The 20,225-nt window shown below is 39.2% G+C and overlaps 1 protein-coding gene across 1 annotated transcript in view; it reads right to left on the reverse strand.

The window, feature by feature from the left end:
- LOC126471265 (unconventional myosin-Va-like) overlaps positions 1 to 7,742 on the reverse strand; it is a 163,186-nt gene extending 155,444 nt beyond the window's left edge. The window contains exon 1 of the mRNA XM_050099383.1: positions 7,650 to 7,742. Within this exon, the coding sequence (XP_049955340.1) occupies positions 7,650 to 7,742 (93 nt within the window). The remainder of the gene's footprint in view (positions 1 to 7,649) is intronic.
- Between the last annotated feature and the right edge of the window lie 12,483 nt (positions 7,743 to 20,225).

The following is a 20,225-nucleotide window of genomic DNA, read 5'->3' on the forward strand; positions in this document are numbered from 1 at the left end:
TGATGAGTGGATATTTCTGTTGATCTCACATGTGGTACCAGTGAACGCGAAATGACTGGAAATATGTTCACTCTGAATTTGATGTCTTACGACAGTGCTGTAATTATGCGTGAAGCAATGTTATGTGATTATATCACTGTGTCCAATTTCATGACTAGTGTGTTTGAAACCATGATGTTCCAAAGTGGATCGGTGTGTGGCACGGAGTCTAGTGGTTGAAAAACGGGAGGCGGGCAATGTAGAATCTGTATCTCATTTTTAATGACCTGAACGGTACCACTGATGGAATGTAGAAGGTTACGTGTGGTATGCCTGACGGTACTTATCTATGCCAACTGCAGCAGATAACCTATCCACGAGAGCAGAATTGCTTCTTTGGGTTCACAAATTATGGAAGAACACTATCTCCTACAAATAAAATACATTCATGGACTAACAGTGTAATACACTGAGGTGTCGAAAGTTATGGGTTGCCTCCTGATATCATGTTGGACGTGCTTTTACCCGGAGTAGTGTAGCAACATGAAGTGGCGTGGACTCAATACATTGTTGGAAGACCCCTGCAGAAATATCGTCCCATGCTGTCTCTGTAAGTGTGAATGTTCCTGGTACACAAGTTTGTGCATGAACTGACATCTCAATTATGTCCCATACATGTATGAAAGGATTCACGCTGGGTGATCCTGGTGCCTAAATCATACACTTGAATTGTTCAGAAAGTTATTCAAACCGAGTGCGAACAATTGTGGCCCGGTGACCAGGTACACTGTCATCTATAAAAATTCCACCATTGTTTCAAACATGAATAGCTGCAAATGGTCTCCAAGTGTACACATTAGCAAACAAACCAGAACAGGAAGCATCAAAGAAAATGAGAAATTAGAGAGACACTGCACTTGTCACATATCAATTAGTTGATTACATCACTCCCACAACCGCATCTTGTCAATTCCCAATGTAAAAGTAGTTATCAAAATTATTCACGGAACCATTGACTGCATGTGAATGATTTGGTGTAGATAAAAATAAATGAATACCTTATCCCCATTCAGTATTTCAATTTTGTGAGCAAATAATGTTGAATAAGTGATAAAGTCTGCTCTGATATGACACTTGTGGCAAAATTACTACATGGATTAGAGAATGTTTACAAGTCTTGGCAATGTCAACACAGCACTAGGACTACTACCTACAAAGTTCTGTGACTATAATGAAATGGAATTAGATTACATTAGATTTAGTTTTTGTGACAGAGACCCAAAAATGAGATGATTCTCACGGGTGTGAAACAAGTCAGAAAGTGTAACATAAAAAAAAACATAAAACATCTGAATATAATAATCACTACCCTGATCAATTATCAGCAGACTGTCAAAATAGGTAAATGCATTTCAGCAAACTAGAACACCTAATATTTACAGAATTAATACTCTGTCAGGATGAAACACAGCTATGCACTTTTAATAAATTTATCATTCATAAAATACCTAATCTTGTCAGTTGTGACCTATTGGTGCAAACTAAAATTTTTCCTTAAGATGGTCTAACAGTCGCTGTTAAGATATTTATTTGTAGAGTAGAAGGAGTTGCCTACCAGAAAGTCTTTCAAACTCTGTTTAAACTGTGCTTTATCTGAAGCCAAGTTTTTAATGGTTGCTGGTGATTTATTGAAAATGTGTGTTCCTGGATATTGGACCCCTTTCTGATCCAAGGTAAGTGATTTTAGGTTTTTATGTGGATTGTTCTTATTCCTAGTACTGATACTATGTATTGAGCAATTGGTTGGAAATGGAGATATATTACTTGCAACAAATTACATTAAGAATAAATATACTGAGAAGCAATGGTTAGGATACAAAGTTCCCTGAACAGGTTTCTACATGATTTTCTTGAATTTACACAACAAATGAGTCTTGTTATATGCTTTTGCTTGCTAAAAACTTTTGCTCGGCTTCGTCAGTTACTCCAGAATATGATCCCATATGACATTACAGAAAGAAAATAAGAAAAGTATGCAAGTTCTTATTATATTTACTACACCTGACATCATTCTGACTGCAAATCCCATCCCAACTGAATTTATTATCGAGTTATAATCCCAGAAATTTAACACTGTCAACCTCTTTGATCTGCATGTCTTCATGTGCTATACACATGCTAGAAGGAAATCTCTTACAGGTTCTGGTGTGTCTTTACAAAGTTTAATGTCAGTGAATTAGTTTTAAATCATTTATTAATGTCAGTGAAAACTTGATTAGCAGCCATTTCTAAATCTGTACTTGACTTCCTACTTATTGCAATGTCTGTACCATCTGCAACAAAACAAACTTAGCATCTGGCAATGTAATGGGCAAGAAGTCATTAATGCACACAAGAAAAAGCAACAGACCCAAGATGGAACCTCCAGGAACACTACACGTAATTAATTCCCAGTCAGATGAAGACTGACTGCTTAATGCTCAGGTATTTCACAATGACACCCTTTGTTTCCTATTAGTTAAATAAGACTCAAACCATTTCGCAGCACTACTGTTGACACCATAATATTCTAATTTACTTAAGAGAATGCTGTGATTCACACAGTAAAAGGTTTTCGAGAGGTCACAGAAAATGCCACTAACCTCTAATTTGTTAACTAGTTCATTAAGTACATTCTCACTATGCATGTAAATAGCTTTCTCTATCAGAAAGTTTTTAGAAACCCAAACTATGACTAGGACAATATATTATTTGCAGTCATATACTTAAGGAGACACTTGAATACAACCTTTTCAAATATTTTTGGAAAAGTTGGCGAAAGTGAAATTAGGTGATAGTTTGATGGAATCTCTTTATCCCCCTTCTTGTAAAGATGCTTAACTTCGGCATATTTTAGCCAGTCTGCAAATGTTCTGCTGATAAGAGATTGATAACACAAATAGCTTCAGACAGAATTCACCTTGCATGAGCACTCTTTGATTAACTTTGTTGATATAATTTACCATAACCACTAGAATACTTAGATGTTAAGGATTTTATAATGAATGCTACTTCTTTGGGAGATGTGTCATTCCATTTTACTGCAGTTATTTGTAAAGACTGGTCTCAGATACTCCACTGCACTGTTTACTGAACCTGAAAAGCCCAAGCAGTCAGTGATAGAAACAAAGTACTTGTTTAAGAGGTTTGCAACATTACATGCATTTGTCACCAAAGTCTCATATATTTTTAGAGCTATCTGTTCCTCTTCCTTTTTGACCCTACCTGTCCCTGTCTGCACAAAGAAGGCGAAAAACACAAGATTATTGTTTTGCATGTATAACTTGCTCTACTCTGTATCTGCTCCACAGGATGATTTGCCCTGCAAAAAGTTTTAAGTTTGTTTATTTACCTGGCAGCTGCAGTTAAATGTTTTGCAGTACCATAGTGAATTCACAAGTAAGATATTTTCTTCGACACAACAAATACGTACACAACTAAACATATCTTTAACTGTAGGCCCACTTCCCACTCTCTTCACTTGCATGTATCAGCCTGAATGCCTTACACCTCGTATATATGGCGTGTGACGAGGGCCTCCCATCGGGGAGACCGCTCGCCTGGTGCAAGTCTTTTGATTTGACCGCCACTTTGGCGACTTGCGCGTCGATGGGGATGAAATGGTGATGACTAGGACTACACAACACCCAATCCCTGAGTGGAGAAAATCTTCGACCCAGCCGGGAATTGAACCCGGGCCCTTAGGATTGACAGTCCGTCGCGCTGACCACTCAGCTACTGGTGGCCAACACATGCATGTAATCAACCTTAATGCATAGACATCTACACATAAACAAGTCATTATAAGCAAGAGGCAAACAGAATTGTCATTATCCTGAACAAGTGACTCAAAACATGTTGTACAATTATTTATCATTTCTTTCAGGTCACATGAAGACTTGAATTCAGACACTCAGTTTTAACACCTATGGCTTAATATACAGCACTTTTAAACTGCGCGTATGCTAGACATTGTCTACAATCTAAACCCATAGGATGTACTCCCCCAGATGAGAGAGAGAGAGAGAGAGAGAGAGAGAGAGAGAGAGAGAATATCTATTATAATTTTAATTCTCTACTAGTAAAGTTAATAACAATGTTACTTTCAGGGTAATCAGTGCATGTTTCAGCAAGTGGAAGGCAAGGTTGGTCATAACATTAGCAGATCAACAGTAAGCTCAATTATAAATTAGAAATTCAACTTTTCTTCAGATGAGGGCAGTCTAAGGGATCACTGTAATTTTTGCCAGATTTACTACTAGTCATACTTTGAATTCTTTCTCTATCATGTCAGAAAATGTAGCTGAGACAACTAAACATTACAAAGAGGTTATAAATCATATTCTAAATACATACTCGTACTGGACGATGTGGTAATCTATATGACTGTGAACTTTACCCAAAAATATTATTATTCCATTACTAGAAATTTAAAGCCCCATAATGAAATTTAATTCACAATTTCTATTGACTGTTTTGATGAGATGAAATTTTCTTTCTAGATTAGATTAAGTTTTTGTTCCAGAGACCCAAAAATGACATGACTCTCATGGGCATGGAACATGTCAGAAAGTATAACATAAAAAATATAGAACACATGAATACAACACTCACTTCCCCAATCATTTGGCAGGAGATTGTCACAATATGTGACCATATTTTACAATAAATTGGAACTGCTAATATTTATAGAATTAATACACTATCAGAATGAAACCTAGTTATAAGTATTTGATAAATTTATCATCATACCTAATCTTAACTGTTGTGACCAAGTGCTGTCAAAACAGAAATTTTTACATAAGCTGGTCTAACTGTCCCTGTTAGGATATTCGTCTGAAGAGTAGATGAGTTTCCTACCAAAAAGTCTTTCAGACTCTGTTTAATCTGTAATTTATCTGAAGCCAAGTTTTTAATGGTTGCTGGCAGTTATCTGAATCTGTGTGTTCCTGAATGTTGAGCGCCTTTTTGGACCAAGGTACGTGATGTCAGGTTTTTATATAGATTGTTCTTATCACTAGTATCGATACTATATATTGAGCTATTGGTTGTAAATAGGCACATTATTTTCAACAAATTTCATTAAGGACTAAATATACTGACAAGCAGTGGTTAGAATATCCTATTCCTTGTGTCCACTACTACAATAACTTTGTCTAGACTTCGAAGCTGAACACGCTATCCTTTCGTACTGACAAGCCTTTTGGCGCTATTACACTGACAGATAATAGCAGGAATTGGCACAAGCGCGGAGGGCGTGCAAGTTATCCATTTAAACTGTTATATTTTGCTGTTATAAGAATAGCGATAACCAAGAAAAATTTTATTTAATAGAAACGGTTAAGCTCAGAAGTATTTGCATTTCGGTTGAAGAGATTTGGGAAGCTCCAACATTCCTGCTTGTTACGCTCGTTGAAATTTTAATCAATATTATTATTATTATCATCGTCGTCGTCATTACGACTAAGGTATGAAGCTCTACAGGAGCTCTCCAACTATTTTATATCGATTCTTTTATGGCTTCTGCGCTTCGCCAACCCTCCTCCTTTCTCCGGGCTTGGGACCGGCAACAGCAACTGCAGAGCTACTTAATTCACTCCAACAGTAACTGCAGGCGGAGTTAAAGTGGTTTCCCACACCAACATTTCAATTTCCACGTTCACACTACAAACAAATTTACGATAAGTGCTACTGCTTTTGACTCTGCTGTACTTCAATTTTTTCTCTCAATTGCAGCGCCGAAAACTCGCTATTTATAGGCTACAAGATTGCCGCTCACAACTATCGATAGTTAACGAGTGTCGAACCACTGCAAAGAAATTTATTACAGTTGTATTTCCATGGACCTAGCTTTCGTTGAATTAGTCAATTTACTTTGTTTTGCAATATTTGTAAATGTGTAATAAAGCGATGCAAGTACAGTGTTTGGCGGTGAATCGCACAAGACTTTAATGACAGCGAAACAAGGGGACGTGATATAGTTCTCAGATGTTACCACATCCCATTTGAAGGCGTTGTGAGTATTAACTTTGAAGACGAAATTTTTGGCGAGCGGGAAGATCTCTGTTAGTTATTGTTTTGGTCAAGATAGTAGGTGCTTCGTGGAACTGTAGTGGTAACTCAGCCATAGGCTTCGTGCTGTTCCGATTTATAACAAACGAATAGCAGAACGCAAAATGGGTTGCAAAATTGTTGGAGAGAGAATAGGAAACGTAATATACATTGACATTCTGGGAGGCAAGTGAGTTGATGAGTTAAAATGATTGTGGTTAGCATATCGTATTTTCCCGTAGAATATAAATGTAGAGGATTTATCTAATACTGTGTCGTATGTGCTCAAGCTGCAAGTACAGCGTTGTACTGAGAACGTTATAAACTGCAGATTTAGTTTCATATTTGTAAGTGTATATTAAAGAGTACAAAGGTATGTTGTATGCAACTTAGTACTGTTTATATGGTTGATGGAAGGCTTCTTGAAAGTTAACTTTCATTTAAACATTTTGAGTTGTTAAGTAGTGAAGTTCTTGAACTTTATTTTCAGTCACTGAAGTGTTTAACGATGAAACTTGCTTAAAGCAGAAGGTGACATGCAGCTAAACAGTAGATAGTGTGAGAAATTTTTTCATTTGCAAAACAAGATACTGAAGTAGCAGGTAAGGGTTTATGCGGCTTACATTCAGAAAATCAGCGTCTTCAAAATTCGCTGTTTATTATTAATCTTAAGTACCAGTGGGGAGTAAATGGTTTAGGGTGTAAGTATATGAATTTCAGTGTTAGAATAGACAATTTTTAAATCTTAGCTGCGCTGATTAAAAAGAATATGCTGTAGTACAGATTGAATAAAATTGTGCTGTCAGTCTTGTTTGTGGGCCAGTACAGTGAGAAAGATTTCTAAGTGCAAAGCAGCCAGTGCTGACGTTTTTTGGGTTGAACCAAAAAGATGCACACACTGAACAAATGTTCCAACAGTAATTAAGCTTCTTTCTAGATAATTTAGTCCTGTTTCCTTGCCAATTGGCAGTCATTGCCTTATCAATATTTGTGAGGCGGAAAGCGAAAAGGGACCTCTTGTCGAAAATGTGGGAATTTGAGTTTTTGTAGTTTTTACATTCAGCATTGCATTCTGAACAACTTGCAAAAAAATTTTATTTCTATCTCTAAATTTGAGGAAGTTATGGCAGGTTGAATATTTATGACATAAAAGAGGTGTTTTGAGATATGGGCTTTTAAAGTTTCACTTTATTATCATTGCTTGACTTTACATATTTAAGAAACAAATTCTGCATATATATTACACTTAAAATGTCCTTTGTCAAGTGGTTTGGAGTTTTTTAAATTAACACTTCACAATAAGTGGATTACTCCCTGAGACCTATATCACATCCGAGTGTAAATACATTTGAAACCAAATAAATTGGCCCCTTGTTGAGAAATATATAGCAAGCCCCGTGCTTATTTTTTGGCATAATATTTCTATTTTTACATTATGTTATGGCATCTTTTGCATCAAATTTTGATCCTGCAGCAATTAATTGTAGTTGCTAAACGACTTGATTTTCTGTTCATAAAAAAAGTCTGAATGGGGTTAAAGGCACTTTAACAAGAGCGTTTTCACCTCTTCTTTTTTTTACTGGAATATTTGTTTGTTCAGGTTCTTCATCAGGATCTTTACTGTCGCTGACTTGAGTTTCTGGTTCACATTCTGAGCCTACTTCAAGACACATAATGTCTTTGTAGTTCTCTTTGCAATAGGTCCTGATGTTATTAAAAGGATACTGTTTACGTTGTCTTGTCATGCCTGGAGGAATTACTGCAGCAGGAAACCCAGTGGGTTCATTGTCATTGGGGAAGATGCAATACACAAATTCATTTCCGTCAATGTCCAATTTGCAATGTACTCTACCTTTGGAGCTAACGTTGAACTCAAAGTGGTTGTATTTAGTATGTGAGGTACTTTGTTAGCATTACTATCCTTCAAGAAATTTAGCCAGTCATATGTATTCACAGCAACTTCACCTATGTCATTTCCAACAGCAACAGTTGAGTTAACATGTGTTGTAGATGTAGATTTCTCAATGCAGTCGGTGAACTCTTGTATGGAAGAGATATAGGTGACCCTAAATCTTTTCTTTAAAAGTCCAGATGCCCAGTCACATGCAAATTGTGTGTGACCTACTGGCATGAATGACAAAACAGTTCTCTTATTTTTGTTATTACTGATTCTCCGAGCAAGATATTGTAATAAGATGTTGTTCTTGTTCTGACCTACACAATTGTCAGCATGAATGAACATTGTCTTCTCCATGACTGTAGTTTTTCGAGTAGTTATGGAAAAGACTGGCAACAACATTGGATCCCTTTGTTGTTCCTACACTTTCTGGGAGTAGATAGTTTACTTGTTTGTTCACAGTCTCACACATAAAATATTCCTATTCTGAATGGAAGCAAGAACTAAATAGGTCCAGGCTGCAATGGGTTACTGGGTATGTAAACCTGCTGGGCCATGTCAAAACCGTAGTGTACACAACTTCTATCACCATCTTCAAAATTTTCCTTAGTCTTTTTGATAGTTCCCTTATAAAACTCTCTCTATTTTGCAACAAGTTTTAGATGGGACCTCATTTTTTCAATAGTTTCCATTTTAGTTTCTACAGGCACTGATGCCATTGCAGTTCCTGGAGTGAAATGCCATTGGCAAAATGCGCAAAGATCTGATTTGGGCTTCATGACAACTATTTTTGGGCATATCTCTTTCCAAATATTACAGAACACTTTACTTGATACTGGTTTTACGGGCATATCGTTTGTAAAGGAAGCCATGTAAGTTTCAAAAATTTTGGCTTTATTAGCACTTCAAGGTAGAAGTTTGAAATTTGCATTAAATTGAGTGCTACTTCTGCCTGGTAAAATTATGGCATGTTGTTCTGCGTAGTTGTGTAAAAACTTTACAACAAACTCTGAATCAGAAAAAGAAGTCACATTCTTAGGAAGTTTTCTTGCATTACCATGAGCTTTGACAGTCAATCCTGTATCATTTTACATTTTTGTTAGAGCGCTTTAGTCTTTTAATTTTAATATTGTTGGAAAACATGTAAGTGTTTTTACAAACATGCCGACCTTTTACTTAGTATTTACTTCTGGTTGTTTCCTCTCAGTTTGTACTTTATGTTTACGAGCTGTCAAAGAAGAATCTGAAGTTACACACCGCAATTGGCCTAAAATTACTTGATCTAATGTGTTGACATTGTTCTCATACTGATCAATCTCAGCACATTCATGACGTATTTCCAAATAGTCATCAACTGAACAGTAATTGCAACATTCTTCTTTGCACCCGCAACCTGCTTTTAAAAACTCTGAAACGAGAGCATGATCTCTGTCAGCATCAAAAGAGTCAATTAAATTTATGCAGCCATCAGGTCAAACTCTTGAGCACCATCGTTCTCACCTACAACTTGATCACTATTAACTTTTCGTTCTATTTCAATAATAACATTATCAGTAACATTATCGTTATTACCTAAGGCTTCATTAAACTTCGGAATGTCTTGTAATAAAGAAATACCAGATAGGTTTTTGCTTGTACTGAAAATTTTACTCTTCCGACAAGAGGTCCCTTTTTGCTTTCCGCTTCACATTTACTATCTGAGGCTACTGTCATGTTATTTGCTCAAGGTCAGGTGCTGATGCTACACCCATCTGCTTAGACCTGTGACGTACCTGTGATGTGGTGTTAATGTCATGGTGAGGTTTGATGTTTCTGTGTGTTTGTAGATGGTGTGTTGTAGTATTTGGGGGTGCCCTCTTGTGCTAGATGTATGTTAGTGAGTTGTTTGACATGAATTGAATGTTTCAGGTTGCTATTGGAAGAATTTCTGCTGGTTTTGTGCTGAGATAGTTTGAATTTTCACATTGTACCTGATGGATTCATTTTTATGTTTGGAAATATTAGTGGCATGTGTTTCTTATGGTCAGAGATTTAATATTAATTTTTTCTTTCTTCTTCAGTTGTGAATAAGATAGAGATATTTATGAGTAGGTCATTACTTGTTGCAATGGGAGATATTTTTGTTTTTATTATATGTTTTATGATGGCGATGAATGAGTCGTCGCCAGTGTTGGCTGGTGACCAGTGCTAAATAGAAACATATAAATCACAGCAGGTTTGTCAGTAATGTCAATAAGGTGCTGGCTGCATGGTCTGGATCTGCAACGACTAAAATAATTAGAAGTCGTTGGAAGAAATTATATATATTGTACTTAACTGGTTGTTCAGGATTCTTCTTGGCTTCATACATAAAATTATAAACAGATAGCTATTGAGGCCTCACTTAGGCCATACGTTACTAAGCGCCTTGTTAGAGGTTGCTTCCTATCAGCTGAAGGTTATGCTACTTTACTACTGGATGTTCCGAGCAAGAGTGGACGATAGCTCGCTAGAAACTTGATACAAACCGCAGAGCAGTGCTGGTTATGACTCATGGGTACAATGATACTAATATGGACAGCAATCGATAACTTCAACCCCTGACAATTGTGGTATCATACGTTGATACCACATTCCTCCCTCGCAAATCTTCGAATGGCCGTTGAATGTGGTTTATGGCCGCCACGTGGGGGACGCCATGCTGATGTCGTCGAGGAGGTGGGGAGACTGACTGCAGGCGGGGCATGCCCACCCACACCCTGCCATTCCGACCAATGGGAGACAGGAAATGCCTGGAAATCTACTCCAGGGTGCACATCAACATGAGGCATCTGCGCTTCTACAACTATGGGCGCAACCGAAGGGTCGACCTCCATCGGGTCGGGGCACCTGACCGGCATCAAAGACTGGAAATCAGGAAGTGCAGACTGTTCTGTGGCGTTGGATGGCGTTGTAACCTGAATTTCACTGTGCCCTATCACAGTTGAAGGCATCTGGTCCATCTGGTCACCGCAGCGTTGCTGGCACTGCGGGCGACTTCCCTGTGAGACATGGTATGCGCGCTGGCACGTCATCGCGCGGCAAAGGCAAAGCTATGGGTGCTTGCACCCAGGGGTGAGGAGAGCAAGAAAGAAGGCCCTTCGGGGGCACCCCCGACGGCGCCGACACTGGAAACATAGGGCAAGTGGCAGAGACACCACGGCTAAAGAGACGCATCTGCTTCTAATACCTGGACACCTCACCAGATGGACCTGATATGACAAACATAGCATGACCAAGATAGCGAAGGGTGCACCCTTTCATCCATCGGCGATTGCCGTGGGAATGATGAAAATAGACAATATCATCAGGCAAAATTTTGTGAGTCTGCCATGGCAAAGAAACGCGGTGTGGGGGATGCAACAAATGCAGAGTTCTGTGAGGATGACCTTGCAGTGATTCACCTGCAAAGCACCGTCGCATGGCTGCGATCGGTACAAAGACAAAAACAACAAAAGAGCATCCTAACAAGAATGAGAATCAATCAATTTAGACATTTGCGACTTAAATGTCCGAACGAATCTTTCAACGGCTCCGTTCGATTGAGGGGAGAATGGTGCTGAAGTTAAATGCTGAATACCATTAGCTTCATAAAAGGTTTTGAACCCTGCAGACACAAATTGAGGTCCACTGCCAGTGACAATGACTTGTGGCAGTCCTTCTATGCTAAATATAGAAGACAAGTATTTGATGGTAGCAAACGATGTTGATGACATGTGAACAACAGATGGAAAACTGCTGAAAGAATTAACCATCATGCATCCCAAACAGGACAAGCGAAATCTAAATGTAAGCTATTCTGTGGCAAAGTTCCCTTAGGCCAAGAGAAAATTTTCTGCGGTGGTGCGGATTGGTTTTCTGCACACACAGAACAAGGACAACAAATCTTGGGTATGTCAGAAACAATACCAAACCAGGTACGGTGACGGCGAGCTAACTGTTTTGTCTGTACGATACTCTAATGACCTTGGTGAAGAAGTCGTAGCACAGGTGACTGCAAAGAACAAGGAACAATAACACGAGACTGATCGATCCCCGTGCAGAGCAAAATGACACCACGTTGGACAAAAAGTCGTCTGCACAAAAAAAAAAAAGACGAACCAATGGATCTTCGATCCAAATTTTATAAAAAGTAACATAACACAAAACAACACTTAATACTAGGTTGTTAGCTGTTGCTGTGGTTATACAACAAAAGTCAGCAGAAAAACTTTCTACTACATCATCATTTTGCCCACCAGTGAACATACAAGCCTGTTCGGAAGAGTCGAACAGCAAGTCTTCAGCTATTGGCTATCTGGGTAATGTGTTGGCGTGGGTTTTCGTAACTCCAAAAATCAAAGCAAGAGCTTCCTTCTCGATCTGCGAGTAGTTACGCTGCGCAGAGGAGAGTAGCTTTGATGCAAATGCAATCAGGCAATCGCGCAAACCGATTTTGTGTGCAAGAACAGCTCCGATCGGAAGGGTCAACCATGAGGCCAAGAGGTTATGTACTAGATAACAACGCAGATTTAAGCTGCTGAAAGGCACATTCGCATTCAGGCAGCCAATTGAACGAAACGTTCTTTCAACATAGTCGGTGTAACGCTGCTGCAAGAGATGATACGTGAGGCAAAAACTTGTGATAATAATTGAGCTTTCCAAGGATGGATTGTAATTATTTAACTGTCTTGCATGCTGGTAGCTCTGATATTGCTCTTATATGATCCGGACTTAGGTGGATGCCTTGAGAGTTTATTACGTGTCCTAAGTAGGATAACTGTTCGGAAAAAAATGTACACCTGTCCTTATTGAGCTTGTCCATTCTCATGTAACACTTCAAGTAACTGTCTCAAATTATGCAAATGTTCATGCTGTGTAGAACCAGAAGCTACGATGTCATCTAGGTAATTAGACACTGAAGAAATCGATGCACAAAGAGTCTGTAAGTACTGCTGAAATAGTGCAGGTGCAGAGGCTCATCCAAACAGAAGCCTCTTAAATTTGTAGAGACCTAAATGCGTTTTCACGATGAGAATCTTGTGGGATTCATCATCCCCAGGAATTTGAAGATGTGCATCTTGCAAATCTAACTTGGAAAAATATTTACCTTGACACAATTTGTCAAACAAGTCTTCTGGACGTGGCGTAGGAAATGTTGCAACAACAATTTGAGGATTGATGGCGGCTTTAAAATCCATGCACAGTCGCAATTTGCCTGATGGTTTTGTTAAGATAACCGACAGTGAAGCCCATAGTGATGCTGTCACTGGTTCAATCACTCCTTGTTCCTTAAGTGCATGCAGTGTTTTAGCAACTTAATCTAGAAAGCGCATGAGGCTGTGCATTGCCCTTCAATTCAGTATGCGTCTGAAAATTTGTCTCGTGCCCTAAACCTGGCGAAAAAATATCAGCAAACTCTTGACATAGTTCGGAAACACTGTTGGTGGGAACACGTTTAGTGACGGCTAGAATGTCATCGTGCATAATTAAGGAGAATACATCAAATAAATCAAGATCAGGAATGTTTACAGCTGAGGGTGAACTCAGTACATCAAAAGAAATCACTTGAGTTTGCCCACGGTATGTCGCTGGCAAACTACCCAGTGCTAAAACCTGATACTTTGACCACTGTAGGTAGCTAACGTAACATTTGCGTTACTCAGTGAGGTGAACCAAGCAATTCGTAAGTTTTATGATTCATGAGTGTAACAGAAGCTCCAGTGTCCAACTGAAAAGGGATCATATGATTCTGAATGTTCAAGTCTACAAAAAGTTTGTTCTGCCATCAGCGAAAAATGGCATTGAGAAGCAGTGTGCACTGGCTTATGTTGACAGGAAGATCGTGTGTGACGGGTCTCCTTACGTCGGCTTGCACTGGCATCACAAAGAAAATTCACACACTCGGGCAATGTCACAGGTACTGGAGGCGAATGTACAACATTTATTTCCATTGCTTATGGCTCATTTTGGAAACCGTTCCGGTGGAAGCCACTTTGTCTGGAAATGTAATATGGAGCATTAGATTTTTGTCTTTTGAGGCACACTGCCTGGACATGTCCCTTCTTGTTGCAAAAACGGCGCATGGCCTTGTGCGATGGGCAGTTCTGGTGTGAGTGCTTTGAAGTACATTGCGGACATGAGCGCAAAGCAGGCGGCTTCTGTCGGTGCATAACAGGTGTCTTTTTCCTGGAAGTGAATTGGGCAGGCATGCACCGAGCCAGTACAGCATCATGTATGTGTGATGCGCGTGCAGCCAGCTTGCTAACCTGACAGACAGCGGGAGGCAATTCAAAAGAATTTGCAGCAAAATCCAAAGTGTCCTGCCTGTCCAAAATGTCCAACACTTGTTCTAAAGTGGGGTTGGATAATTTAAGAATTTGCTTTCTAATGCGTGTGTCTGACATGTTTTGCACAATAGTGTCCTGTACCATGATGTCAGAATATGATATGCCACAAGAACATGAAAAGCCACAGTTGCGAGTGAGGCCTTGCAAAGTGGCTACCCACTCACGGTAATTCTGCTGAGGTGCACGTTTTGTGTGGAAAAATTTGTACTGCTGAGTGACAACATTCACACTTTCCTTGTAATAATCAGTTAATTCCCGAACAAGTTCTTCGAAACTGTGCTGATCTGGAGAACTTCTCGGGAAGAGTTTGAGGAGAATGTGGTATGATGCCACGCCAACACAAGATAAAAGCACATGCAGCCGTGTTTTACTTTGGATGTCATATGCAGCAAGGTGGTGTGAAAACTGTACGTGTCACTCCTGCCAGTTTTCCACGCAGAAGTCAAATGCGCGAAACAGCGGCGCTGTGACCTGCTGTACGGCCAGCTCCTGTGCAGCTGGTACTTGTGGTACAGCTTGTTGTTGTCCCTGGACGAGCAGTCCCAATGTGTGTAGTAGTGCGTTGGTCTGCTGATTCTGTAATCGTAACAGTTCTGCCTCTGGATTTGCCATCACAACGAAAGCAAATAATCACGAACGGGACTAGGAAAAAATGTCATGCACTCACAATCACACCATGCGGAGAGGATGGGTGGCACAGCCGGGTATATAGTCTGTAAACATGTATAAATAGGCTGCTGTCACTGTTCCACTTTCCAAAAAATCTGGACCTTTAACCTTGTCGCCAATTGTTATGACGACGACGAACAAGTCGTCGCCAGTGTTGACTGGTGGCCAATGCTAAATAGAAACATATAAATCACAGCAGGTTTGTCAGTAACGTCGATAACGTGCTGGCTGAATGGTCTGGATCTGCAACGACTAAAATAATTAAAAGTCGTTGGTAAAAAAATAATATATATTGTACTTAACTGGTTGTAGAGGATTCTTCTTGGCTGCATGCATATAATTATAAACAGATAGCTACTGAGGCCTTGTTTGGGCCATATGTTACTAAGTGCCTTGTTAGAGGTTGCTTCCTATCAGCTGAAGGCTTTACTACTTGACGTCCCGAGCAAGAGTGGATGAGAGCTCTCTAGAAAGTTGATACAAGCCACGGAGCGGCGCTGGTTGCAACTCGCGGGTCCAACGATACTAATATGGACTGTGGTCGATAACTTCAACCCCTAACAAGTGTGGTATCGAACATTGATACCACACTATGTATGGTATGAGTTTGTTGACTATAGTTTCTTTGTGTATATTGAAATTGGTGATGACCAATTTTTCATAAATTTTGGGATTTTTCTTGTCAGTGTGTGGTAATTGTGTTGGACTGTGATTGGTTGATATCATGGTTAATGGTGTACCATTAGAATATGTATCTGATATTAGTCATGTGGGCATGGTTTGGTTTGTTGTACTGTGGTCTTTGTATTAGGTAGAGTAAGTGAAAGTGTGGAAAATAGATTTTAGCATTTGAGTGTGTTTCTTTTTGTACAGTGGGCTTTGTTTTTTGGTGCTATATAGGCCAATTTGTGTCATCGGGTTTTGGAGTTGGGTGCAAGTTCACGATATCAAGACCTTTGCTTGAGGATTATGGGTGAAGTGAAATTTGCAACACCATGTTTTAGAGTAGTATGTTAGTTCCTGGTATCGAGGGCTTTGTTGGAGCTATGTGGGTGAAAATTGTGGTGTTGAGTTTTATAGTTGTGTATGGGTTACTGGTATTGTAGTCCTCATTTGAGGTATCGAAATTTACAACACCAATAGATTTTGTTTTTGTAATTTTTTTGTGTTAAATTTTGAGGATTTCATGTGCTTGATTTTTGGGCAACTATTTGTTTTGCTGTAATGTCATTATTCTTACTGTCGTATATTTGTCCGCGCCCGAAACCACCTCCGTCATTGAGTTCTCCTGTCAGTTTCATTCTGATGTTGGAGTTAAATACTTCAATGTTATTTATGTTTGTTTGCAGTTGTAATAAGTGATGTCATGGTCACCGTATTGTATGTGCTTGAAATAGTTTAAACCATGTTGATGACATTACTGTTCAAAACAGGTGGGTGGAGTCATGATTTTGTTCTGCCAATCTACCTTTTATAATAGTTAGAGCAGTAGATCCCTTTATATAGACTGATTTTGTTCTTCAGATATAGTTTGTGTGTCTAACTAGAAATAATGCTGTGTTCCAAGGATCATTGGTCTGTTTGTACCAAAATGGTGTAGGTTACATTGGTTTTACACTCTGTGTCTTCTGTGTCTACATTCTAGCTACTTACAGATTAGCAGCTAGCTCACTGGCTGAAAAGTAATAATAATGAACATATTGGTCTCTGTCACTGCTCATGTTACTGTGAAGGAATATTGACATTTAGTTCTAAATAGCCCAAGCAATCGTAGTCTTATGCCACAAGGTTTTTGTTAAATACCTCTCTTCAGGCAGATGTTGCCAGAAGAAGCAATTTCAGTTCAGGTTTAAAATTGTGTAAAGGTTTCCAGCAACCAGGCACCTATGATGTTATTCTTCAGTTTCTATTTACCATGACTGGTTTTGAATTCACAAGAGATTTATTATCAGATGGGACATATTTATTGCATATTTCCAGCATTGTTGTGGCTCATGTAGCTATGGCCAGAGAACAAAACATGTACACACTGAATGTAGTGAGAAGTATGTACAGTTCACGCCTGGCCACAGCAGCACCACTCCAGCAGTGCTGCAAACATGCACCATCTGATGATAAGGCAACAGTTGGCTCTCCCCATCCTATGCATCATACTGCACCTGAGAATGCTGTCTGGTGGGTAAAAAAAAAATCAGTCATTATAGTGGGCATATAGGTGTCATGAAAGAACTGTAGTGTGGCTGTGAAAAACCAGTACAAGCTGAACTGTGATCTCCACCATCAATACAAGACAGAAATCTAACTTAGGAATTATATCCTATGGTGTGAAGATATTTGAGAAGCTCCCATCTAACATACAGCAAGTAATTGGTTATCTCAGCCAATTAAAAACATTCCTGGTGATGTCTCCTTCTACTGCTTATCTTAGTGCAAGGGTTTGAGTCCTCCTTTAGATGGATGGCAAGTAGTATGTTGTAAACAATCCTGTGTAATAACAGATTTAGGTTACTATTTTCTTCGAAAAATACTTTATTAATTAAGTAAATATTAAGTTCCTGTTAAGACAGTCTGCAGCTAGCTAACGTAACTGAAGTCACAGCAGCTTTCTTTCTAATTCATTAGAACACTTTTAACTGGCAGAGACAGAACTATTATTAAGCAGTATTGTGATAGTTTCTTGTTAATATAATGTAGGGCTTAAGCAATGTTTGGTTGTTTACTTGTTCCAGAGCCTTGTAAGTTCACCTTGTTGGTGGGATGTAAAGAACATGGTGGATGAGTAGAAGGAATCACTATTCATTAGAAATTGTGATGGTTTATTTATGTCAAGCCACGTTAGTAAATGTATATCTTGTGAAGGAGCTGTTAGAATGTGTGACGTTTGCCTGCTTTATTTCTTCCTTGATAGTCCTCTGTGTCGGCGTGCTGCATTGTTATACTAGCTGAAAAATAGTGGGTGGAAGCTCAACACTGACTACTGTAAATGATGTAGCCAACAGTTGCACAATTGCGATTCACAGTTCTTTACTTTCACTGTTCAAAACCTGCCCAATATTACACAATTATATGGCAGATTAACTATGGGTTAATGTTGAAAAGCCTCATTAATAGGTTGCAGGCAACATCAGCATATTGCTACAATAGTTTGCCATTGAATATCTACGAGCAGTAAAAACCTAACTAGGCAGTTCTTGCAGAATAATACGATGACACTATTTCTCAAATAAATTGAACAGACTTTGTCATTAATTGTTCTAACACACGGCTTATTTGTGTTACACTTATTCCACTGTTAAGTTAATGGATTGTTGTTAATTTAACGAATACATAATTCCTGTCTGAAAATCGGCTGTGGACTGACTGTCTCAGCACCAAAAATCAGTTTTTTGTATATCCCCACAATAATAGGCACTGAAGCTTTACATTTTCACTGTTTAAGTTACAGAAATTACAATTAAAATTTAACTCATAACTCATTCTTTTTAGTAGTTCCTTCTACCACAAAGATTAGGCCGAATCATTTGTTTAAATAATGAAATTAATATAGTTACACAAACAATACTTTTGACAAACCTGGTAATTATTTTGGAATTAATTAAGGGCTGACTTTGCTAATATGTTTTTGAATAGAGCCAAATAGATACTTTAAGAATCTGAGTAGTTTTTCTTCCAAATGTTTATATTTACTACAGAATTTATATTTGTTTATAAGTCAACAATAGAATCTGTCACAAAACAATTACTGATTTCACCCTATAACAAAAATTTAACTAGGAATTGTCAAAATAAATTAGGAAATTAATTACATATACAAAAGTAGGCACAAAATTTGACCTCGTGCTATATTCCTTAAGACGGAGGGCCAGCATCTCTCTTTTATGGAAATGCAGATTATATTCATACATGTAAAGGTAACTAGGCAAAAATTAAAATAAAAATAATTTAAGGAGGCAGGTGGAAAAATAAGAGACGAAGTAAAGAGATCCCAGCTAGCTTTGTCACAAATGCTTAAGGCCTTGAAGATGCACCTATAAAATGACTCTTGGTAAACACTAGCATCACTGTCCACAGCTGCCCATTTACATTGTGAATGCAACATGTTACCAGATTAGCTGATTATATGCTTCACCATTTGACAGCTTAATATTTGCTCAAATGCAGCAGTTTTCACTCCTAGGTGCTTCATTGGCAATGGAGTGGTGTACTCTACACACAAAATTCATGTTACTAATCAGTACATATTTAATTCTTTTCTAATTTGACATACAGTGATGTTATTCTACTTATGTTTGTTCTTCTCACTCATTCAGTATATCTTTGATTTATTTTCAGAAAGATATCGCAACTTCAGTAGTACCACAACAGAACAACTACAGGAGCGAAATGTACACCTCGCCACTCTAAATTGGGGCCCAGCTCATCGCCAGACTGCAGAAGGATGTCTCTGTGAAATAGGATACCCTGGACTGTATTTAAGCTCTTATGGGGTGTGATGGTTACAGAAACATCCGCCAGCTTGTCACAAGCTAGTAATGTTGGTGACTGGGCTGAGGATGCTGTTTTGATCAAGACTGACCCACATCTCGTTTTGGACAATCCCTCCACCACTCCAAATCCTCCACAAAAAACTGAGGCTTCTTTGTCATGAAAGACTGCCCATCAGCTCTCGAACATACAAGGTACCGTGGCGAATAAGTTCCGCTGCCATCCTTAGCCTGATGTTCCTTCCATGGTGTGGCCAAGAAGGGGAACGATTTGGCGTCGCACTTCTGTGTGTTGAATTGAACTTGTGATCGCTTAGAGACTGCTAGTATTTTACCACCACCAGCAAGAGATGATGGACTACGCTTCATCGTGTGTCATTCGCCCTGATGCCACCCACTCAGACCATGGGCACTACCCACAGGTGCCACCTAGCCACAGCAAAGGCCACCTGGCAGGACGGCCATTGCCGGACGTCCTGATGCCGCAGGGGGATGGGTATCTACCCCTTGGCATACGTGGGGATTTAATGGCGCAAGCATCAGCAGAGTGATCCCTGTGTGGTCAGGGGGCTACAACCAACACGGTACATGGCGGCCCCACCAGAACAGACTGGCTACCGTGCTGGATATCAGGTGCAAAGAAATCCATGGTCATCGTTGACACAGAAAGCGACACTGCACAATGCATGATGGAAAACACATCCAGGAAGGTGTCCTCGCCCAATAGATGGGGAATGAGCGGGACTGAGATGCGACAGT

Source organism: Schistocerca serialis, chromosome 3, assembly GCF_023864345.2.
Source record: "Schistocerca serialis cubense isolate TAMUIC-IGC-003099 chromosome 3, iqSchSeri2.2, whole genome shotgun sequence".
Taxonomy (NCBI): domain Eukaryota; kingdom Metazoa; phylum Arthropoda; class Insecta; order Orthoptera; family Acrididae; genus Schistocerca; species Schistocerca serialis.